Genomic DNA, 24,048 nt, shown 5'->3' on the forward strand with positions numbered 1-24,048 from the left:
CCTGATCGACCCCAGTCGTACAAATGTCAGCTTGGTGCTGAGTGCCCTTGAGCTCATCTTCCTGAGGGCACAGAAGTTCAGTGYAAGCCCGTCCTTGAATGTGCAGCTGTGTGTGAACAGAATGGATGTGATGCAAGTCTGAACTTGAGAAATGGACTGGATCTGAGTTTAACCAGCTATGGAAGTAATGGTTAGACATTCTTGTGACTACCAGGTGCTCAGAGCAAAGASAGTAACTGAGTACTAGGCTGTAACAGGGAGGTACTATCAAGTAYTTGCTAGGATAAGACACCTTTAACGAAGAAGGACGTTAAGACCAGGCAGAAATACTAAGCTGAGGAACACTTATTTGCACTAATGGAAGAAGTGCAGCTGAATGCCACACACTGCACTACATAGCCTTACCTCTCTGTTTCAATAAAAGAGTTGAAATCATCAGCCAAGCTGGAAGTGGCAGAAATTCAAGTGAAACTGGAATCTCCAAGGCAGCCTGCTGAGGCTGGTTACTTGAGCCACCATGTTGGCATGAGATCCTGTTTTTGTCTTGTAGAATAAGGAAACCCATTATTGCTAACATGTGCTGCAAGAGTTCGTTAGCATTGAGAGTTCCCTTAGGAGTGGGCTAAGTGATGTGATCCATTTTTCCCCATGAATATTTATAAGCAGACCACATTTGAGTCTATTTATTTTCTGGGATTTTTCTTCTTTTTTATGAGGTTTTCATTTTTTTTCTCTCTCTTAAGGCAAGACTAATTAGGGTTTTTTTTGTTTGGTTGTGCAATAGCAACAGCTGTTGTTTTTTTGTGCCTCGTTTGGCACTAGAGTAAAAACAGCAACTTTTTGTTTGTAATAATAACAGATGTGTATAACATTAAATGCTGTCTGTGCTAGGGATGAGAGAACGTGTTCTGAATAAATTTTCAACTTCACTTGAAGTTCACGGGTTCAAAATTTACCCACAAAAATCAAGCTTTGCAAATGTCTTCACATGCTACGAATTTAGTTCTATTAACTTTTGCACAGCTCTGGAGCTCAGAAAAGGCTGTATGCTGTAAAATTCGCCAGGATCTCCCATAGCAGCACAAAAACCGACTTGTTCATGACCACTGACCATTAGCACAGGCTGGCGTTGTTAGTGGGGATAGCAGAGGTGTAAGTAGAAGAAGCAAAGCAGAAAACAGTAATAATGTAAAAATGGAAGGGAGATGGCACAAGAAAGGAAGAGGATGGAGTAGGGCTAAGGCAAGTGAATAGCAAATTATGTAAGAAAAAGGCTAGAGGACATCTGACATTCAATCTTGTTAAGTGTTGAGATTACTCTCTTTCTATAAAGTATTTAAGCACATGGTTAAGCACACATGGAGGGCCTACTAACTTCAGCAGGACTGGACACACGCTTAATAACTTTACTGGATRGGGGCCAGCATGTATTGCACCTTGCAGGCTGAAGCTTGAGGTAACCAAGAGAGGGAATATGTACATGGAGCCAATAGTCAGAAAGTACAAAAGAGAAACCCCAAGCCACAAGGCTCACGAGGAGCCCAAGCAAGACTGATTTTGCTATCAATATGACAGGGCTTGAAGTTGAGAGAGAKAGATTGCCTCTGCTGCAGACAAAAAAAAGCTAAGACAGACACTTTCTGTAATTACTGATACAGAATTAAATACTCCAAAAAGAAAAGAAAAATAGAAACAGTAAAAAAAAAAAWGCCTAACTCTAAGAAAAAATGAAATAAATGGCAGAAACAGTCTCTGAAAATACGGCAGCCTGCAACCAACACATCTAGTAATACCAACAGCTGCATGGCACAGGAAATTTCTGCAGAACTACCACTTTGAAACCTATTCTTTCTGAGGAAAAATAGGCTAAAATTTGTATTGATAAATTAATTAATATTCCATCAACATCATGCAAAGACTATTAAGACTGCATGGTAAAGCATTTAAGTCACGGAATAACACTGCAAGTTTGTTTGTGAATCCTTAACTCTTTGACACTCAGATGTGTGTATCGTAATACAGTTTTAATGACATAATTTTAYGGGGCCTGGCATTCAAGGGGATATTAAATGGCATATTGTTCCACAGCAGTCTTCAACAGCCAGTAGAGACTGCTTATTGCCAGAAATATTGCGAACGGAGCAAGGTAATGGAGTTCACACCCCTACGGCTTTCAGTGACAGCAGCGTAACTTTATGCGCAATATCCAGACACTTCTTACCAGAACCACTAATATATCTTTACTTTCAGTGATGTGGTGTGTTTAATTAACGGCTACAGATTTGTGGCAGAACATCTCATCAGAGAGTGGAGCACAGACAAAAAGGAGAAGATTTAAATCCATTAGTATACATTATTGGCTTTAAAATTACTTAAACTCGTACCACTTGGACCAGGAAAATAAATTTCGCTCTAGAGTTTACTTTTTCTCCTGCTTGTCCTTCCAATTTAGCCTGAAATAGTAGAAATGTTATTTGTACCTGTGGAGGGAGGTGGCTTTTTGCGAAGCTTGTTATAGAGGACCGGCTGACTGGTTGGATACTATGAGGAATGGTGCTGTGGGATAACAAAGCTGGTCTTTTCAGCCCTAAGGAACTAGTTCTCATCTGAGAACTCAACTTGGGGGTTTAGGATAGCTTAGAAATTCACATTAGCCTTGACATGGATCATATAACAGCAGTGAAAAAGCTTGTACGCAACTTGGTTATGCTACCACAGGATTGTGTATGGTGAATTTTCACTCACCACTATTTTCACTGATCGTCTGTGAGCAGCAAAGCAGCTATCCTGTTTACAGAAGCCATTTTGAATAGTCATCTCAATGCTCAAATTTAAATACAGTAGTGCTAAAGTTGTATTTCACTTAAGAATTATGTTAAGCCATGCATTTATATTTTCATCTCAGAAGAGGCTTAAATATTTGAAATGCATCAGCACAGGGAAAATGTAAATAGGTGCAGCATGGGCCAGGTTCCCAGACAACAAAGGATTTGAAGAGACCTGAAGGGCCCATGTTCTCACCTCCTGCTTATCCTGTAAATAGCTTGAAGGAAGGAAACCTGGYTACCAAGGGCCTCTTCAGGTTCCCAGAAGAGCTCCCTTGGTTCATATCTCTTAAGGTGTGTGCAATACCTTGCGTGAGGCCTGTTAGCAGCAGAATTGCCCTCTGTGGTGAACTAGCAAAGGAGTGCTAAGATGACGGGACAGGATGTCCCCTCTTCTGAGCGTACAAGCAGTTCTTGCAGCCCAGAGAACAGGGAGCGCCAAGACACAGGCTCCCTATTCTACCATAGCTTCTGGTTGTCAAAAGTTCACAAGTATAAAGTTTTACAAAYTCAAGTTTGTCATTTAAAAATTTCTACCTAGGTGTCTGTGACTCATATTTTCCTTGCTGGCTTCCAGGACAGAGAAGGAAACACTGAGAAGGTGTAATGCTAATGACTTGGCTCCTTCTCCTGCAGTGCTGCTCAGAGATCTGCACCCACATGAGATGCTATTTAGAGTTCCCTCTTCTGAAAGCTTTAGCCATTTAAACAAAATCATTTGTGGCCAACAGACATCCAGGAAACAAAGGCAGACTGTAGCTCAAGGTTTCGTTTAATGCTAATTTTGAAGCAATTAAGCAAAGCTATATTTACATCACYCTTTGGGTTCACTTCAGACTTCAACATAGAAAATGCACAGGCTCTAACCTCAGAGAAAGTGGCATGGTTTGATTGAAATCATTTGCTTTGCTTTGTCTAATTTACATGTCTAACCAAATGATTAAGTCTCACATGCACTAAGGAAAGCCAGCACAACCTCCTGTGGCTTGCCCTAAAAAAAAAAGCATGCTCTTGATCCATTAACACAATCATCTCATCATTCTACAAAGCTATTAAATACATGTGAAAGAGATATTCCAGTGTAGGTATTGAGGATAGGGAACGGGAAAGGGAGGAGAAAAGCAGGAGCATTTACTCTTCAGAGCAAAGACAGAGGTGGGAAGCCCATGTACAGGGTAGCAATAGCGCACTTCAGGAACTCCAGCTTAAATTAACCTGCCCAAGGATCCCTCCTCCCCAATCTGTGTGCCCTCCTGCCATGCCCATGCTACGGTGAAACACTGACAAAGACAGTGGTGAAGAAGAAAAGTGAAGAATGCGATATCTTTTTTAAAAAAACTCACATTAGGACAGCTGCTGACTGGAATGCACTGTTTCTTGCGACACTCYGTCTTGCCTTTCACACAAGCACAGATGGTACAGTTAACAGAGGACCACATCTCACCATCCTGCAAGAGGGAACATGATATAGCATCAGCTGGGCTGGCAACAGGAAGCTATTCCAGCAATGTATCGTTGAACAAGAAAGGATGGCTTTCTCTGTTGGCATTGTGTCATTGTTTAGTCTAAATTATTTTGAAGTGTCTGTCTACACCCAGTTGGATTACAGACAAAGATCAAATTCAGCAGGGATTTCTTCCCTTTAGTCCTCTAGGTCAGAAATTCATTCCGCCGTAGCTAACCAAATCACATTTGCATTTTCCATCAATGTCCTGATTAGTTGCACTGTTTTCTCTCCAGTATGCACCTGAGATGTGATCCCACCTATCACAAATTTTCATTTAAGCTGATATAATTAGAAAAATCTGATTCACTGGGTTGAGTGACTTGTATAAGTTGTTGCACGTGAAGGCATTTGATTAAGATGTCAGCATATAGTGAATTTATTCCCAGATGTGGCATCATTTTGGCTTACGGCAGGAATGGTCGAATAATGAATTCTAATTCAGATTACTTACAGCACTTTCACAGACACTTGATCTGCTAAACATCTGAAAATGTTTAGAACAGATACAGTGCTAAACTGCCAAAATGTATAGCAGGTAAGACAGTCCGTGGCTCTTAAAATACTAACTGCAGAACAAAATATGCCTCATAGTCTTGTTCCCCACTAACTTGGGAATGATTGCTTGTGGAACTGCCCAGGCTCGTTTCAGTATAGCTTTGCCTTTGCCAACTGTGGCTCCTAAAGCACTCTGTCTCACCCACTTGCAGCCTTGTGCTTGCCCATTTACAGCCAAAATGTATATGTTTTCTGTTTACAGGACTGCTGTGAAGGAAGGGTGAGGAGAGACCTGACAGGAACAGAACAGGCAGTCCAACCAGACAGCTGTGAACAATTATGTGCCCACTTCAACATGATGTTTTGACCGGAGAGAAAAACAGACTAAATCTGAAATGCCAAGCAAACTGACTTATTCTACACGTGCTTGGCTAAAGGCTGTCTCTCCTTTATCTTCTATGTCCAAGCTATGTTAAGATAGTCTGGTGTTTCTGATGCAGCACATGTTCCTGTGGGCCTCTGATGACTGTTCTCCAAGCATCTGCTAAGGTACCAGAAGATATGACGGCTAACTGCATGCAGCTGGCCTCACAGCAGTGGTCACAGCTTTGATCTAAAAAGGTGACAGCACAGACTCTCCGTGAACCTGTGCCCATTCCATCTGTGTTGCACCATCAACAGAGCAGATGTGCTCTCTCTCTCTCTTTTTTTTTTTTCCTTCTTCTTACAGCATATAATACTTACTCATACACTAAGATCCTCACAAGAAGTGGAGTATTTTATTTGGGTGCCTGAGAAGCGGACATTTATTCCTGAAGTACAATAGCACCTGTGTACAAGTTCCAATCAGGTTGAATACAGTCTCCTTGTACCTGTTGTGTGCAGAGGGTTTGTTCCCATATAATTTCCAGAATAAACACTTCAGCTATGTACATAAAAGATGGAATAAATGGGAAGTAATTCTGGCTGAACAAACCAAGTATTCACAAGGGATTTAACATGTGATCTGATTCGAGGGTCTCTTAATTCACAGATGGCCCGTGAGGTGTCAGAATCTTTTCTGACATGGTGTGAAAGAAAATGCACCACTTGAGAAAACAAACAGAGGCTCAGCAACCCGAGACATGTTTTGCAGGGAATCCCTTGTGGTTTGAAAACATTGGGTGAGATTGCAGTAAGCGACAGTTTTTACGTGGTTTCCCAATACAGGGTGTCAGGGGTGCAGTCCTTAGCAGAGCTGTGAAGTGTAATAAATCTCCACGAGTAACTCCTAGCCAAGACAGTCTTAGCACAGCTTCTGTTAGCTCAACTGGAGAACAGACTCCCTGGCTCAGCTGATAAAGCCTACAGACCTTTTCCTTTCTTTCTTTCCTTTTCCACGAGTATCAGTATTTTAGGCCTCGTCTCGAGTACTGTGTCCAGTTCTGGGCTCCCCAGGACAAGAGAGACATGGAGCTACTAGAGAGAGTCCAGCGTAGGGCTACGAAGATGATCAGAGGGCTGGAGCATCTGCCCTGGGAGGAACTCTGGGCCTCTTCAGCCTGGGGAAGAGAAGACTGAGGGGGGATCTTATCAGTGTGTACAAGTACCTGAAGGGAGGGTGTCAAGGGGACAGGGACAAACTCTTTTCAGTTGTCCCGTGTGACAGGACAAGAGGCAATGGGCAGAAATTGAAGCACAGGAAGTTCTGCCTGAACGTGAGGGGGAATTTCTTCCCTGTAAGTGTGACTGGAGCATTGGACCAGGTTGCCCAGAGAGGTTGTGGAGTCTCCTTCTCTGGAGATCTTCAAGGCCCGCCTGGATGCAACCCTGTCTAACATGCTCTAGGTGCCCCTGCCGAGCAGGGGGGTTGGACTAGACGATCTCCAGAGGTCCCTTCCAACTTTACTGATTCTATGATTCTATGATCAGCATTTTTCTGGGAAGGCAGGGCATAATTCTAACCAAGAATGCATTATTTGTCATGCAGCAGCAGCCTGAGTCTCTGCACAGGGAGAGGGAGACATAATGCCATGTCCAGGAGGAACTAATCTTAATTTCTGTGTAACAGCAGAATTCACACAGACTCGAAAAGAAAATAGCTGATGGCAGATTTTGCAAAGCTTTTCCTTTGAGTTGTTCTGTCATCAACCAGGATGGTAAGGACTGTGCTAAAAAGGAAACCATAGTGCTCATTTACAGTAAACCCATGATGTTTCAGCTGTTACAATGGCATCTGTTTTCAAGCCACCCCTGAAACGTTACCTGGAATATCTTATTGCCGAACTTGCACACTTTCACTTCCTCAGGAGAGATATATGAGACACACTCCTTACAGCACTGGTCTTTGTTTTTATTGCATTCTCCAGGCAGTAAGCATCTCTTCTTACATATCACTGTTGAATCCTGGGTAAAAGCACAGAAGGAAGTCATGAAATCATCACTAAGAGGTTTGTGCTCCTGTATGTCCCTATCATAATATTTCTGTTTGCTCAGTCACTGCATGCACCCAAGTTATAGCACAACTGCTTTGAAAAGGTCAGCTCAAGGAAAACAAAAACAATTTACTGGATTAAGACAATCTTTCATGGCCTGTGATGCTAAAGCCCAACTTGCACTTTTGTTGGCCTGCAAAAATCTTAACTTACTGATTTGGCAACACTTTACATTTTTTGTGACTAGGTGCCAAAGTACAAGTGATCACAGTCACATTAGAGCAACTAGAAAAATCACTGCCCTTCAGCAGAGATGTGGAAACTCACCATCTACAAACTCGTCTTCAACTGCAGTGCAAACTTAAAGAGGATCACATAATCTGAGTACCTTTATTTTGCATTACACATAGTCAGGCTCCATGTCTCAACTGAGGCAGGGAGTAACTTTTCAAACTTTCCCAGCACAACTGCGAGTGCTTTTCAGATCAGCCTCAAGGACCACACAAGATGTCAAAGCAGCACAGTATCAGGCCTCATAGTTCTCCAGTATTACAAATTTATGCCAAGCCAGGCACACATATATGCCGACTAGCAGCACACAATACCACTGTGGACTTACCTTGCATGTACACATTGTGCAATTGTCATAAATAAATGAGGACCCATTATCATACACGTTGCTGTGAAAGAGGCAGCTTCCAAACGGGAGGTCAAACACTTTCCTCTGTCCTGAATATAAATAAACAGTAATAGAAACAGAATGTGGTTGAAAAGATGCCATACTGTCAACAAAAATAGTAGGGCTCATTGTCACCAGGCCAAATTCATGTGCAATGTGTCATTTGCTGTGTGTTTCCATTTTGGTGCGAAAAAAAAATATATGTTCTTTTAACAGTTCACTGTTCCTCTAGCACATATTCATCTGTGCAAATTCTACTGGTGGGGGAATATAAATATGATTTATGGTATGTTTATGTTGGAAAAATCCTTCTACTCCTCATCATAAAGTGCACAGTGAACCTAAATGAATACAAAGTAAGCACTACAACCTCTTAGGGTAGGTGCACTTAAACTAGTTTAAACAATCTAACTTAATGCAGTAGCTTATCAAATAAAGCAGCCTAAACTGGTTTTAGTGTATCTACCTCAGGGGTTCACAGCAGCCAAACTAAATCGATTCAGTTACACTGATGCAAAAAAAATGCACATTGTCCAACCTCATTAAGGTAGCTTGGTATACCTTGTTCAGACATGGCTGCAAGAATTAGACATTCATATAGTTTATAAGCAGAATGGAGCCAACACAAAAAATAAAGAACATACGTGAGGAGAATTTACCCTTCCTAGTCTATAAAAAATTTGGCTTTCATAAGAGCAAGGTAACTTTTAGAGCACTATATGGRAAACATAGCATCAGTATCAAATCCTTCCTGAGGCTGGGTAACTACTGTGAAATCCAAATTCTGGCAGTTTGCTGTTCTATAAGATTATCTTCTATTTTTCAGTTTCTTTCCTAATCAGGTCTTGTAAACAAGTGAATGCCTTACATACACATACACGAGTTCTTTACAAAAACTAATATGAAACCACTATTTTTACTTTACACTTTGCACCTCCCCCATTTACTTTTGGTGGCATCTAACAAGTAAGTCCTTTTATAAGTGGCAGTCAGTGTCTGGGTGTATCTTTTCTGAGATCTGATGATAAAAAGACATCAATTCTAAGGTAAAAAAATGGCCACTATAAGCACATACAACCACTCACTGTATTTTAGGCCAATAATTTATCCCCTAAGCTGCCAAGTCAGCTGGCAGGTTCAGCTGGAATCACTGAAATTTGTCCCTGTGTTCTAAACTGTACGTAATCCCTTCCGTTTTTAATAATTCTTGATGAAAGCAGAACAGCATAAAAGAAAAAGTCTCCAGTTTGCTCCAAGATATAAGCRAACATAAGGATAAGCAGATGGCAAAATTCATCGAATTAGCCTTGAGGTTTTAAAAATGTTCATGTTAAAAGAACTACTGAAAATGTTAAGAAAAATTGCTATTGTTCAGCAAGATGAGATTTAAGCATCTCTCTCTTGTAGATTAGCTACCTTGGACAAATTCATGCTAGCATAATCAACCTGCTTTCTACTGAAAGGGCATCCTTTCARAAAGGCTTAATCTCTCTTGCAGGACTGACATACGAACTCAGCTGAGGATGCCCAGTAGCCCTAACTGGAATACTTACACTCCATGCACCACTTATGGGCAAAGCCTAACCATATTGCTATCAGCAACAACACTACTGCTGCTCTATGAGGAGCCAGGACTTCCATCATATAAGTTACGTCAGCAAGTGCACTAGAGTCCAGTTCTCTCTCACATCATCTTGCCTTGCCTTGCAACCACCCAACATAATTCAGGGTGGCCAACCCCATTCAAACAGTTGATTAAAAAACACTGACAAAGGAGCTACCACTTCAAAAGATGTGGTGATGGGGATATTGGCTTCATGGTTTGCTTTGCTAGCTCATAACCATTACTTAAACCAATAATTCCAGTTCCAGTAGTCAACTGCATTCTTCCAGGCTATATAGGCTGAACATTATGAATTCAGTTGCAGGGAGGTCCCTCTCATGATACTTTAAAAAACATGCCTCAACATCCCTGAAAACAGTTCCCTTTCCCTACTGCCACTCAGTTTGCTACACATCCTTTGGCTGTACTGTACTCCAGAACTTCCAGCATTTCACTGTGAATAGATATTATCTATTGAGAAGCATCTCTGACATGCTGTAGAGCAAAGGCCCCACAAAATGGAAATGGTTGTTATTAGTGAATTAATTTACAGACATTTCTAGGAGCAAAACGCAGTCAAAGGATCAAAGCTGGCTTTTGAACGTGTAGATCAAGTCGGGGAAGATTTAGTTGAGAAAAGCATAAGGTGAGGAGGACAAGAGGAGTTTGAAAAGGGAAAGAGAAATATTTTCTGGAATGTTTTTCTCTCTACTTCATTCTCCTCCTTTATTCCTCTCCGGTGCTTTGGTTAGATGTTCCAGGCAGATATGTACTTGTAGCACTTCTTAGCTAGTAAATAAATAAATAAATAACTTCAGGTTTGTTTCAAGCAATCAAAAATCTTAAGTATTATGAGAAGCTGGAACTCTATGGCTCAGTGCCTCCAAAGTTAGAGCTCTCCGTTTCACTAACCCAGCCCTAGAAAAAGACTTAGGAAAGTAGTAATGATATGTCCAAGATGGCAAAAATGTTTCGGTTGAAAAACTGGGAATCATCAGCTCTGAAAATGTGCCAAACCTAATTACAACCCGATAGATCAAACTAAACTTAATTTTTATGTTAGGATGTAAGTGCTCCTTCTTTATGAATTACAAGGATGCACACTGAGGTTTAGTTAACCTGTGGAATGTGTGGAAATGATATGAGCAAAATAAGGACTCTTAAAAGTCATTGCCTTTCTTGGAATGACTTGGAAGAACTAGCCTTTCTCAGAGGCCTCTGACTTATTCCTTTAAAATGTACTGGAAAGACATAATTGAAAATATTCTTGGCTGAGATTGTGATTCCTCCTTAACATGGCAACAACCAGGCAGACTCACAGGTGCTTGGCCTCTCTGACAACAGCTTCCAAGGATGCAGTTTCAATCCAGAAGTTTCCTTTGACCTGCATATCCTCAAAACCAAGAATGCGAATGCACACTTGAATAAAAATATGAGAGGGCGAGGCCTATTTTTTTGTGGTAAATTCCAGCAAAACATTTCCTCCCATCTCAATCTCCTTTGCAAAACATATAATGAAGGTGAGAATCATCTCTATATTTGTTTCTCCAAGCAAGCCAGCTGCCCTATGCTCAAATGCTCTTCTGCAGCTGCTCCCTTAGTATCATCCATCATAGCCCTGCCACACCAGCCCTGACCACTCTTTACAACCTGTAGATTATAAATTCTACTGAGCTGCACTGTTTCTTCCCTGTTTCAAAATTTACCAGGACTGTGAAGTACTAGTATAAGAGAATACCATCCAGAAACAAGTTATGTTAAGTACAATGTTCCTATGAAAGCAACCACTCACCTAAACATTTGGGGCAACACTGTCCGGCAGGAATGTGACTGAGATGCTGGGGACAGGAGAGAATAGGGCAGACTTCTCGGATGCAGTGTGTCCTGCCTCCCTGAAGGAAAATAGGCTCAGTTAGAAAAAAAATAAAGCAAAACGCCAAGTACACATGCACATACCCATACAACCTTGTAACAAGTCATGAAAAGCCTTAGCTAAAGCAGTATTTTCCAGTAGAAATTTCTACACATATCAGGCATATTGGGATTGTGTACAACCATCATTCAGCACTTTTTATATTGTTTACAGAGCCCTCAGAGTATTCGTATTTTTCATTCTCTCAAGAAGTGAATGAAATAGTTGCAGAAACAATATCCTTTTAGTTGATGTCTTGGTGGGAATATTAGGAAAAACAGAGAGAACAAAATCATTACCCTTGAACCTTTCCGGATGTTCAAAAAAAGTTATTGAGTAATTTTTTTATAGTATTCTCCACCTCCCGTGCCATGCCCTTCTAGGCTTGTTTGCGACAGGGATTAAGTGCTGAAGTAAAATGAGAGCAGGTATTCTTCTACTCTGTCCATGACCACAGAAACCAAATAAGCTAATTCATTCAAGAAAGCACATTCTTCTTAGCCTCCCAATCCAACTATGCAAGCCCAGAGGGTTTCCTTTCTTCAGGGGACTAAAAACCAAAAGGGTATATGATATTTTGAGATTGAATGTAGTGAAAACAAAAACAAAAAAAACAAACAAAAAAAAAAGAGTACCCTGAACTGTATGTATCCTGAAGAATCAATGAATACCAGGAAGCAGAAGCAAAAAGCACAGAACATACATATATATATATAAAGATCAGTTAACTACAGTCAAAAGAGAACTTTGTTCTCATTCTGCTCTGTTGCCTAAATACTTCACTGTGTTTACAGAATACTGTGTAAGGATCTCTGGCCCCTCTACCAAAATGTGCTCCAAACACTCCTGAGAGATGTCCAGGTCACTGCACTTTAAAGATCAGTCTATTTTTGCCTTAACAAGAGAAGTCAGTCCACTTACTCTATTGCCCTGCCTGATTTACCACTCAGAGCAGCAGACTCATCCCAACAATAAGCTTTGTGCTCCTGGATGCTGTGATGGAAGAGTTATGAAGAGTCTCCTCCCACATACAAGCTGGATGCCTCTTGGGGCTCCCCAGGGAAAGATGGAAAAAAAAGCCGTTCATTTTGTGGAGCTCTGTGCCTGAAACGATCATATGCCATTCCTCTCCTAAGGATACAATGCCTCAGTGAATCATGTAGAGGCTTTTACACACTAGCAGAGCCACATACATGCTATTATACAGAAAATAGCATACTGACTGTACCTCCGTTCCGTAATAAGTTTTCAGGCACTGAAGTCTACGTGTCCCATGGGGCTACCGAAGCATCCTGAATGCACATGGCCAAGGACTGCTCGTAATTCTTTCATTGTGGCATGGAGGAACACAGAGTTTATTGTACMCTGAAACGACTGCTCTAAATTAAGGGTCATACCAGAAACTTGACAAAATGAAATGAATTCTTCACCAGTCCTTCTTCTGATGCTCAGGGAATAGCTCTGTGAGAAGAGACACAGGTGCAGAACGAAAGAATAAACATCTAAGAAGGGCTTTCTGAAGAAGTGCTGTCACTCTGCCCAGGAAAAGGGCTAAGAGAGGACACAGTTCAAACTTAGGTGATAATTCACTGAAAGGAAGATTAGGACTTGGAGAACACAGTCAGCTGGGTAGCAGGATTAGGGATACATCCATGGAAGATAAAGTCGTGCTCTAACAGATGGTGAACACAGGTCTTTTCTTGCAACCTTGCTTTTGGATTTGATTCCTTTATACCCCTCTACAGAATTGTTCTAGAGTCTTGCTCCTCTGAAGGACAGAAGCAAAGCTCAGGCTTACCACTACAGAGAGACATCATCTTTATTGTCTGTTTATAGGCATTTTGTACTAAATGCCACATATAAGTAGTCAATGAAAAAATACTAAATATGTACTCATTTATGCCTTCTATGTATAGTTCCCTTCTCACTCTTTTTACTGCCTCCTCCTCCACACAGGATTTTTGCCTAGCTCCCGTCGTATCTTTTATCCTAATATTATACTTGATTCCAGCTGTAATGCTGTCAGAATTTTAACAGCAAAGTTGCATTCTAGCTCTCTGCTGTCCCAAATAGGTTTTTATAGGCTTGACAATCATCATATGGTGCAYGTTCAGAAAGAGTCTGGAACAAATCAACCTGTTCCTTTTAAAATAAGAGCAATTTTGCTTGCCTTACAGAGCTTAGAGAGGTAGCTTGTTCAGCACTTTAAGGAAACATCAAAACCTACAAAATATTCCCATCAGACTCTCTATTTTCTGAAAAGTACAGTCTCAGTTATTGTTATTCAAAATTCATGAAGCATTCAGAATACTAGCTTTCCAAGCAGAATCAGCTAGTGTAGTCAGAGCTTTAAATAGCATTAAGTAGAGCTGTGTAAAAAACAAATACAGTACAACTGAAGTTCAAAAAAAAAAAAAAAAAAAAAGCAAGGGAAAAAATAACAAGCAAAATGCTTGTTTCTGGAAGATCTAACTCAGGGTGGGAATTTCACAGTAAACACCTTGCCTCGCCTCCTCCACCTCCCAATTACATTACAGCTTTTAGCTCACATTTCCCTCTTAAGTATAACATCTCCCAGGCAAGCACAGTATTCCAGGYCAAATCAACACTTTCCAGTAACGCCAAACCTGAACTGGAAGCCAGTGCAGATCAACTAAACACAAGTGCCATCTGCTTCCTGCGAGAAATGCTGTCTGGTAGTTAGATAGATAAATTCTTCAGTGATAGTTACATGAAGCCTTCATCAGGGGATGCTGCTGCAGTCCACAGTCCTCTGGGGGTAGCAGAGATTTTTTTAAGAAATCAACTTTTACAGGGAAAAGATTCACTCTTCATGTTGGAAACAAAAAAAAAAAAAAAAAAAAAAAAAAAAAATTTAATCCATGCTGATGTCCAGCCTCTGCGAAACACAGCAAGAGGATCCCTGAAGTTGACTCAGAGGCCAGTATGGACCCAGGTAGCTTCTTGTCTCTTCTCACAGGCATGGAAGAGAAGAAAAGTTTCTAACACTTTCATGAGAGGCCTCTCTCASAGAAAGAGGGACAACTGCCTTAGTCTTTCCCCTAAAAACACAAGAAGAGCTATTCTAGTGATCCTTCTGCCTGTTCATGYTGATGTCCTGCCTCCACTACAGTCCTTCACTGCTCATCAAGGACACAAGAAACTTGGTAGAACCAAGAGACGCTGGCAGCCAAGCTGCAGGTGACTTTGCTAGGGATATTGGATGAAGGCAATGGTGCTGCTTCCCACATGCCAGGTGCAGTTTATTTTCTGGCAGGGAGGGGAGCACAAGAAGTGCTTCTGAACATGCTCCAAAAGGCAGTGTTCCTGCTCAATTCCCAAGTCAGGGAGAGCATGCTGTACTACTTGAAAAAATTTCTATCCCAATGGACATGTGCTTCGACAGATGGAGAGAAATATGTCTGCTTAAAAACTTGTCTGTCCAGAAACTCTCCAAGGGTCAAGACCATGCTACAATTAATCTCAAAGAGCCTTGGGCTTCATCTACCATTAAGGAGAGAATGGTGACCACCAACAGCAGAGCTGTCCCTGTCATAAGCAGATTTTAAAAGGGCTCATGAAMTCTCAGGAGGACAGAAGCCACCATATTTCCAATTAGTGTGTTACTGATAATGTGTATGTTTAAACCTAACAACTTAATATAAATACTATTTAATACTAAACAGTAATTTTGGTATTATCAAGACCTATGTTTTTGTGGGCATCTCATTTCCCATTCCATCAGGATTTATCTCTGTCTTAAAGTGAAGCCAGAAATCATCTTAAAAATGATTGCTCCTTAGCTTTGCCCTGTGTTGACCTTGTGCTTGAAAGACTGCAAATACTGCTACAGAAGTAAAATTGCCATTGATTTTATGGAAAATTTTGCTTAAATTATGACATTAAGATTCAGCCCACAGTGGATTGTAGCACATTTCTTCCTAATTTCTATTCTCAAAGAAGTTTGAATGGTTTCATTTGCCACCAGTTAGGCTATGCTTACAGGAAAAATAAATAATTTATACAGGAAAGTCAAAATTACATTCCTCTCAATTCAATGACACATATTCCAGACATTTAGAGCAAGGTCAGATGCAGACTGTAGACGCAATAGGGGTTGCTGTAAGAACTAAGACAGATGTTCAAGGTTGTCTCCGGCTATGAATAAAGACTTTACTCCACCAGCAAGAAAAACATCTTTGAAAGTTCAGCAGGGTCAGTACTAAGCATGTCTGCCCCAAGCCAATGGCAAGAGAAGCCGAACAAACATATAAAACTGGATGATTTTTTTGTCTTCAGCTACTCCAACACTTCATAGGTGACTAAAGCCACCATGAATATATCTTGAGACATTATCATTTTGTGGYATTGATGGCATAAAGGCAGTGAATAGAAATCTCCTGATAAGGAGATACACTTAYGATATGAGATTCAGATAATGAAGAACGTTACCATTCTGGAAAGAAAAAAAAAAAAAATCAAGATTTACACCAGGACTTCTATTTCACCATGCCATATTCATTGAAGTGAGTAAGACCTCCTACATCAACTGRACAGTGTACTAGTTTGCGCACACTTACAGGTCACCAGGAATTCTCTCTGATACATTAACTACTATGTGACAGTAAAGGCTTCCACTACTTCCCAAATGTGTACTAAAGACATAAAACAGGTCAGAAATATYTATTATGGAAAGGCCTTCTAAATGCCCCTGAAATCATACGCTTGTAAGTCCATACCTTGGGTTTACAAGCAGATGTACCATTCCTGATGTGCAATACAAGTAGCTTTCAGGTACAAAAGTGAGAGAACATCATATTTCCGTGCAGCAATTTCTGGAAATGAAATAGGCAGTATTTCTCAAATCAGATGAAAGATAATCCAGCCCATAAAAGAATGCTTGTGTGATACGTGGCATACAGCCTCTGGAGTAACTTCAACTTGAGATCCATGAAATAGCCATGTTGTACACAGGGAGAATTCCTTGAAAAGGTCACTGGAGGGAATAGCTATTTAGGCAATACACAAAGCAGCAAAACAGTTCTCAGCATAAAAGCAAACAGCACATCAATCAGTGTACCAAGCCGACAGACAAGTCAGAGCTTCCCACATCCTTGCAGCCTGATATACTGTCTAGACTAGGATTTTAAAAATGCTTTTTTAGAAAGTACTGGGTAAAAAATTCAGAATAGGGAGATCTTGAGCTTCCATAAAAAACAGCAAGTACTTATGCTGCCTCGTGTGCTATAGATTTTAAACTCTGGGTCTAGACCTCAAGCCATACTTGCTGTGGTATCAGTGCTTAAGGAAAGCTTTAGAAAGCGGTCCTAACAACTGTTCAAAGCAGTGCCCTAAGAACCATATGTGCAGCCGATGCTCTGAAGAGCTCTCCTTCACATCAGCATCAGATCATGCCAGTTGCTGTGGATATTAAATAGTGTTGAAATATCTTAACTATTAGCTAGCATCCATACAGATGAGAAATGGCAAACTGTAAGATTCTTATCAACAATTTTTTTCTAGAACAAATTAGTGGGCAAAATAAAGTCACAATTCTTAAGCTCACCTTTCTCTGTCTTCTCTGAATCTGATATGAAGTTATTCCTTGATACAGCCAAGAGAAACCTAAAGAACTCCATCAATTTATAGCAGCTAACAACTTGACTTTATCACCTCTCCCTCATGTGTGCTACTATGATACAACTAGCCAGGTACACTGCATGTGTCATCAACAGGCTCTGTTAATAAGAAAGTTCAACCAGTTGTCTCCAGCTGATGCAAATTTATGTCCTTGAACTCCTAGCAAATGCAAATGTGGTTGCAAAGAATCAGAAGGTTAGAACATCTTGACCTGAAACAACTAGGAACTGAAAATCCTTTCTCTTTTGGAAGCTAATTTGTATGTGGTTGTATTCAGCTGCCGAGGAATTATCTACATTATCCATTAGCCAGTAATTTAGGGCAGGATGAAGCCTCTAGAATACTGTCATGCTTTCCATCAACCAACTACCCTGTGCACAAAGTTGCACACGTAAATGCCAAGTCAATCTAGTCTTGTCATCTATTCCAGTTCTTCAGAGCCACATTTCCTGGGATTGCTTAGAAGAGACAAAAAGAGGAAGTGGTGTGCAATGCTTGTTTACAAATGCATATTTGAAATACCACAGCATCCTCCTACAGAATTAAGTGTGCTTTTCTGGGGTATTGCTCCACTCAAATCACACCRCTGGGGAACTGGCAGGCCCAGTTCTTTCCAGTTTTATAACACGATTTCCACTGACTATCCTGTGTAAGGAGTTGGTGGACCAGAATGTTTACTGCCTGGGGTGAAAGGAAAGACTCTGCAATACAAATCTTGGGTTGCACAGTAGCTTTCTTTAAGTATACACAGGCAGAGACACTGCTGCTAAAACTTCACCATTCCTGGAACTGCTGAACAGGATCCTCAAGGAGGGTCACACAGCACTCTGCTCTCGGCCAGGGGACTCAGCATAACTGGCACTTGATCATGTTTCTCCAGTCTAATAGCATTGCTGAGAAGTGTTGCTGGGGTTGTATTACATCTGGCTTCACGATCCAGCTGAAATCAAATCGCTCACTGACCCAAAAGCATAGCTCCAGATTTTAGCTGTTGAGAAGCCAACAGTCCTCCCCTCCAGCACTGACGTATCAAAAACTCCTGGCTCTGTTTGAAGGATATTGTAAACAGCCCCTCTTCATGGGAAGTCGCGAGAGGTTTAATCACTGTGTGGCTCTTCTCTTGTTTGGCTTGATTTCTCAGGGAAAGAAGGTTTATGCAAGTACAAACCAGTCACACCTGTCATTCATGAATCCTTGCTCAAATCCTTGATCAAGCCATAGCTCATCAAGGGACCCCTTTGAAAAGGGTATAGAGAGATAAGACAGCAAAAACCTCAAAGACATGAAGATCTCAGAGCCATTAAGTTCCTGCAAGTTTTGTGAAAAACAGAGACTACTGCAGAGAATACAGAGCTCCCAATCCATACCCTACAAGTGACCAGAAAGCATCATACAGCATTTGGCAACAGCTAGCTGTCCATGCAGCATCTTCCAGACCTGCTGCCTTTTGCTTGGTCCTTGTATGATGGGAAGCACTGGAGGAGAGCTGAGATTATTGCAGCAGGGTCAGATTAAGGAAGAAAGGCTGAACAGTTCTCAGTTAGACAATACCTAAAATGTTATCCTCACTTTCTCAACTTTATCTACAATGCTCAATGTTAAATATAAGCTTAGTTCTTGCTTCCAAAATAGAGATGGTTTCCAATATCTGAAATCCATTTTTTTTCCTCAAATCTGAATCCTTTCATGTCACCTCCATCACTAGCTGCCATTTCATGCACTTACCAATCAAAATCTCTTCCTTGCCACAGATCTCATTAAACTAACTGCTGCCACTGCACCCTATGTACTCCATGCTGGGCAGTATTATCAAAAAGCTTCATGCCTGTAATATTAAAATTAAATATTAAGGTGGTATGTAGGCAAGGAAGTCACTGAAATTCCTCCACTGATTTTCAGTCTGACTTGGATGACAGTGTTTAGAGCACAAGTCCTACAGGTTGCTTAAAACTAAGCCAAGGTAACTGCTAAAAGTAGGAAAGGACCAGCAGGGCAGCTGGGCAGGCCTGGAGCCCCAAACTGGGGAAAAGGGGAGAGCTCTGCCACACTGCAGGGGTAGAAAACAGCAGCTTCATGGGGACAGCAAAAAGGAAGCAAAGACACTGGCAAGGAAATGATTCTGGCATGTCACTCCAAGAGAGTTCAGCTATTTGTGATTAATTTAGCTCTTACACTAGAGGTCTCCAGTGAATACAGAAGCTTTGCTGTGAGCCACATGATTATTTATTTCTCTTCTAAAATGAACTGTTTCTATGAAAAGTTGCAGTAAAACATGTTACATTGGAAACCATCTGTGGCCAGAAAAACTATCAAAAGCCACTAACAAGCTTCTTCAGCTTACTCACGTCCCATCTCAGATAATAAGAAAGTTAGGGTTAAATCCAAGAGACTTCCTAAATTCAGTTATTAGAAGCAGAGCAGTAGCTCTGTAAACCAGGTCCTGGCTTCTTGCAGCCATGACTTTTCCCCTGAATCAATTGGAGACGGCTTTGTTTTCATTGGCATCAAGAACACATGAAGCACAGTCCAGTGGGTGTACAGTTGTATATACACCACCAGTGCATTTACATAATGTTTCAAAGTCCTAACCCGATACTTGCAGTGATATTCACTGCCACAATATGTTCATATAAATAGCACTTGCTTTTCATAAAATAAATTTGCACAAAGACTATTTTTCCTTTTTTTTTTTTTTTTTTTTTTTTAACTGCAGTATAAGCTTTGCAAAACAGCCCTACAATCTCTTCTTGCTATGTTCTACAGAAATCATACTCCTATAAACCAAGCAGTTTGGCAGCTATCACTGCTACCTTCTCCCCCACTTCCAGCTCCCACATTACAGCGTAGCACTGGTGCACCATTCAGAGAACAGCTTTTCCTTCAGAACAGTTCATTCATAGAGATATTCAGTGATTAAATCCCTCCAATGTTGCATACATGTTCCTTGTGCATGGAGAATACTAGTACCATTGTAGTCCTGAGAAAGGTGACAATTCCAGCTCTCACTTCATCATTCGGTAAAACACTTGCTCCACTACAAGAAACTGCAGATGCATCAGCACAGCTTACCCTTACAGCATTAGTTTTAAATAATTCACCTTACATTATCCACAGGACTTAACTGCCAGAGTAGAGTTATTTAAATCTCAGAATGTCCAAGTTTTGGTATCTGATAAATAAAGGCTTTATTTTTAGCAGCGTGGATAGTTCTTTAAAGACAACATGGAGTTCATGCCATTGCAGAGTTTGAAGCTTCATTTTTTTGGAGGTGCAAATGTTTATGCTCATGAATAAAACTAGCAAGGGTTGTTCCTAAAAGAGAGAAAAAAAAGTGCACTGTTCAGAGGAAGGTTTTTAAATACCTCAATTTGGAATTGTTGTTACCAAGTCAAAAACTGCCAGTAAAGCAGGAAGCCCCACCAAGTCACTGTTCCATTCACAAGCAAAGAGAACAAATCCCCTTCAGTAATTCAGGGCAACGAGGTATCGGAGAGGTTGAGACTTAATCCTTCATTTACTTTTTTTGCAATTTATAGATGCCCTTGCCTAAAGGTTTGATGATAAAGCACTCCGATATCTATAGGACATCAGTGGTAAAATAAATCATACTGTAGTAGAATTAAGGACACTACTTCTGACATTTCACAAGACCTTTATACGTGCATGTACTTTCCTTAAATGTTGCACTCCACATGTATTACTGAGGTAACCTCAGGAAATATAGGATTACATACACACCACTTCCTTAATGCATCCATCAAGGTTTTTATTAACAGGAGATCCTGTTTGTTCTAAGCACTTAGCAAAGAGAGTTAAAAATACACTTTAAAGTGTTATGCAGACTTCAGCAAGAGAACGTGCTAAACTGCAGCTCATTCAGAGGATTTCTTGGAAATACAGTTTTAGGAAAACTATGCCACCTTTATGAAACCAGTGGGTTATGGAACTGTTGCTACAGTGAAACAGTCACAGGAATAGCCTCACTCAAACTGRTGTGGGATTGCACTCACCGTAGGTCAGTGGGACTTACCTATGGTAACTTTCCTATTATCGCACCGTACAATTTCCCCACTTTGTACTAACTAGAGTTGCCCCTCCTCAGAGGTTAGGCTTGGCTTTMCTCCAGGGAAGGGCACCCTCTGGCTTGTGATCAAGGGAAGGGARCCTTAAACACAAGCCTGAGCAAGGGGTGCTGAGGAATCTGCAGCTCTCCAGGAATAGCCTTGGGAAGCTCTTTGATTAGGAATCATTCACAAGTCACAGTTCCTCTACCACTTCCTCCTTCCTCCGGGGTAAYGATTTACAGAAGTATCAGCAGCAAATTCCAACATTTCCTAAAGCTGGTTAGCAAGAGTTATAAGGGGATCATAGCCCTTCCCCTCTTTGTTGGCCTGCAAACCATCCGCACAGGCACAGATAGAGGGTAGATGAAACCCTGAGAAGTCCATTACTCTGTTAGTCCCCTGCATGGACTACAACTTACACGTAATTCTGTCCGGTCTCTTCTCCTTTTCCCCATAAAATTCATATCCAGCTACTGCTGTTAGTTAATGGGTGGGATCCTGTTGCTAATTACCGATGTCCCATTGGCAGCAATGCATTTTTAAAAGGCTGGTGCCCAGATCTGTAGAAAACATAGGTTTGTAAGGGACGGCTTAGGCAAGGTGTAGAACCTACAAAAATACGGGTTAACCTCTTAAGGCACTTGGCACACCAGGGCTGTCCATATTTTGGCTAGGCCAGTTCTTTAGCCACCTGCCTAGAGGTCTGCWGCTGTACCTGTCCAGGCTCAGCACCGGTATGGCAAGCCAACCAGCATGGCACTTATCTCAGAGCTCAGCACAAACTGGACTGTCTTATATCTAAATCCTTTGCRAGGCCATGTACAGTATGTTCTGGTCCAAACACAGTAATCATAGCCAACTTAATCCAAAAGGATTGCCAGAGGAGTTGGAAATACTAGTATTGACCTTTCACATAACATCCTATTAGTTAGAGCACTTGAGGCTAGAGGCAAAGTCTGAGGTGAACCTACTCCATCATTCTCGCAAAAGGAATACCAGCAGGTGAAAAAGAAACTCCAGGATCCATTAGGTTGTATAGAAAARAAGATTATGGTTCTGGAAGTTAATGACCAGGGCACATAACCCAAGGGAGGAGAGTTTTGTGCTCTGGGACTTACTCGCAAAGGAAGGGGTTTCTGCATTTTGCATTGATGAGCCATTTCATGAAATACTTACGTCACATTAAAACTCTAAGAATGGGGGTCACAGCACATGCAATTGGAAATGAAAATTACAATATATTCTTACACTTGGCTTACTGCCTCCTCATCAGAAGCCATTAGTAATCCTAACAGYGATAATAAAGAAGCCAATAAAATTAGGTTTGGGTTGCAGATGTACATCTCTCCTTGGCCCTGTTAGCTCTCCTTTGTATCTGTCTGATGATGTAAAATAGTTTTAAAATCAGTGTAAAGTGATTCATTAAAGATTCTTCTAGGAARCAGAATCATATGTTTCTATGCAAAAGATTTGTTGGACTATTGAGAAGTAGTTATTAAAAGGGAAAAGACATTTCAAAAAGTGTGAATTGAAGCCTCCATCCCACAGGYAGAGAACTTTGATAATTTATTTCTCCAGAATCCAGAATATTTCTCCAGAAAAATGTTTCTTTTTTTTGTCTGCCCTTCATTTTTTGAATATGAAAATCCCTGACTCTCTTCTCAGCAAGATTTTGGTGTTTGCACTGTTCTCAGCTGCATACACTTCCAGTTATTAACCCTCACTCTACTCACGCWGGCCTTGCAGGAAAGTTTTTTGATAAGGTGAGAAAGTGTCATCTGAAATTCTTTTAAATCAGAGAACAGCTACACACTCTAACTTATTATTTTAAGTTCACATTGAATGGCAGTTATATCTTCCAAAATGATATAATACTTTTTACTATTTTAAAAAACAGGCCAATCATACAAAACAGCTGCCATGTTTGTTTAGATAAGTGCTCCTCTGCTCTTATAAGTGGAGGCTGATGACAGATGTGTTTTCAAGGCAAAAATATTAACTCTAGAAATGTCAGCATCTGCTTCTTTTCAGCCTAGCCTTACAGATTCACACATCATTTTTCATCCATAAAGAGAGTTTCTTTTTTTCTTATGGAGAATCTAAAAATACTGGTGTAAATTACTGATCCTGAGGCCTGACAGTTTTATTAGCATGTCACTGGTGGAACATGTGTTAGGTCTGATTAGACGTACAGAGTGGCGGGTTTCCACAGGTCCATTTCTCGCTGGGTGAGGAAGGCTTGCACTTCCCCTCCAGGAGTTTTCCACCTGACTGTTCCACTCCTATGAATCAGTACTTGCTAAATTAAGCGATGCCATACAAAAACACTGCATGCAGCTCCAGAGGTTACTGGGGCTGGGAGAGCAGCTCAGACTGCTAGCCTGTTATAACTCATTTTCATATATTTAGTACAGCAATTGAGCTTTTAATCATCTACATAGTACTGTTAGTATGCATACAGACCAGGTAGTATGGATCATTCACTACATATCACTAGAGAGCACCTTCTAGGCATCACCCTGCATCTCAGAGGAGCTCCGTGGTATTCACGTTGCCTGTCAGAGAAATGCAAGCCAACAAAAAAATGGTGCCCAAGGATAATTGTGTACAATCAAGCTACAAACAAATGTATGCACAATAACTAGAAGGTGGCTACTAACTCCCAGCAGATCAAGGCAAATCACCGTCCATAAGTGATCTCTAAACTAAGTACATAGGATTATGCAATGTGATAGTTCCTGTAAAGATGGACCACATTAGATTACCTAAGTAGCCCCTCTGAGCAAAATTCAGATGCACAAACACACCTAGCCTGGGCCACCTGAGACCCAGGCATGTCCATGGCACTGGTAGGCATGAGAAAGCTTTATCATGGGAGACCTTTCTGGAGCAGCAGCTGGCAGCCAGAT

The 24,048-nt window shown here is 40.9% G+C and overlaps 1 protein-coding gene across 1 annotated transcript in view; it reads right to left on the bottom strand.

The window, feature by feature from the left end:
* Positions 1-24,048, bottom strand: part of BMPER (BMP binding endothelial regulator) — a 150,408-nt gene that overhangs the window by 61,785 nt on the left and 64,575 nt on the right. Inside the window, exons 7-10 of the mRNA XM_085303689.1 lie at positions 11,316-11,415; positions 7,861-7,970; positions 7,072-7,212; positions 4,169-4,273 (exon numbers count right to left, since the gene is read on the bottom strand). Of these exons, the coding sequence (XP_085159815.1) occupies positions 4,169-4,273; positions 7,072-7,212; positions 7,861-7,970; positions 11,316-11,415 (456 nt within the window). The remainder of the gene's footprint in view (positions 1-4,168; positions 4,274-7,071; positions 7,213-7,860; positions 7,971-11,315; positions 11,416-24,048) is intronic.

The sequence above is a fragment of the Rhea americana genome, unplaced genomic scaffold (genome assembly GCF_003343005.1).
Source record: "Rhea americana isolate MKP2758 unplaced genomic scaffold, rheAme1 scaffold_100, whole genome shotgun sequence".
In the NCBI taxonomy this organism is placed as follows: domain Eukaryota; kingdom Metazoa; phylum Chordata; class Aves; order Rheiformes; family Rheidae; genus Rhea; species Rhea americana.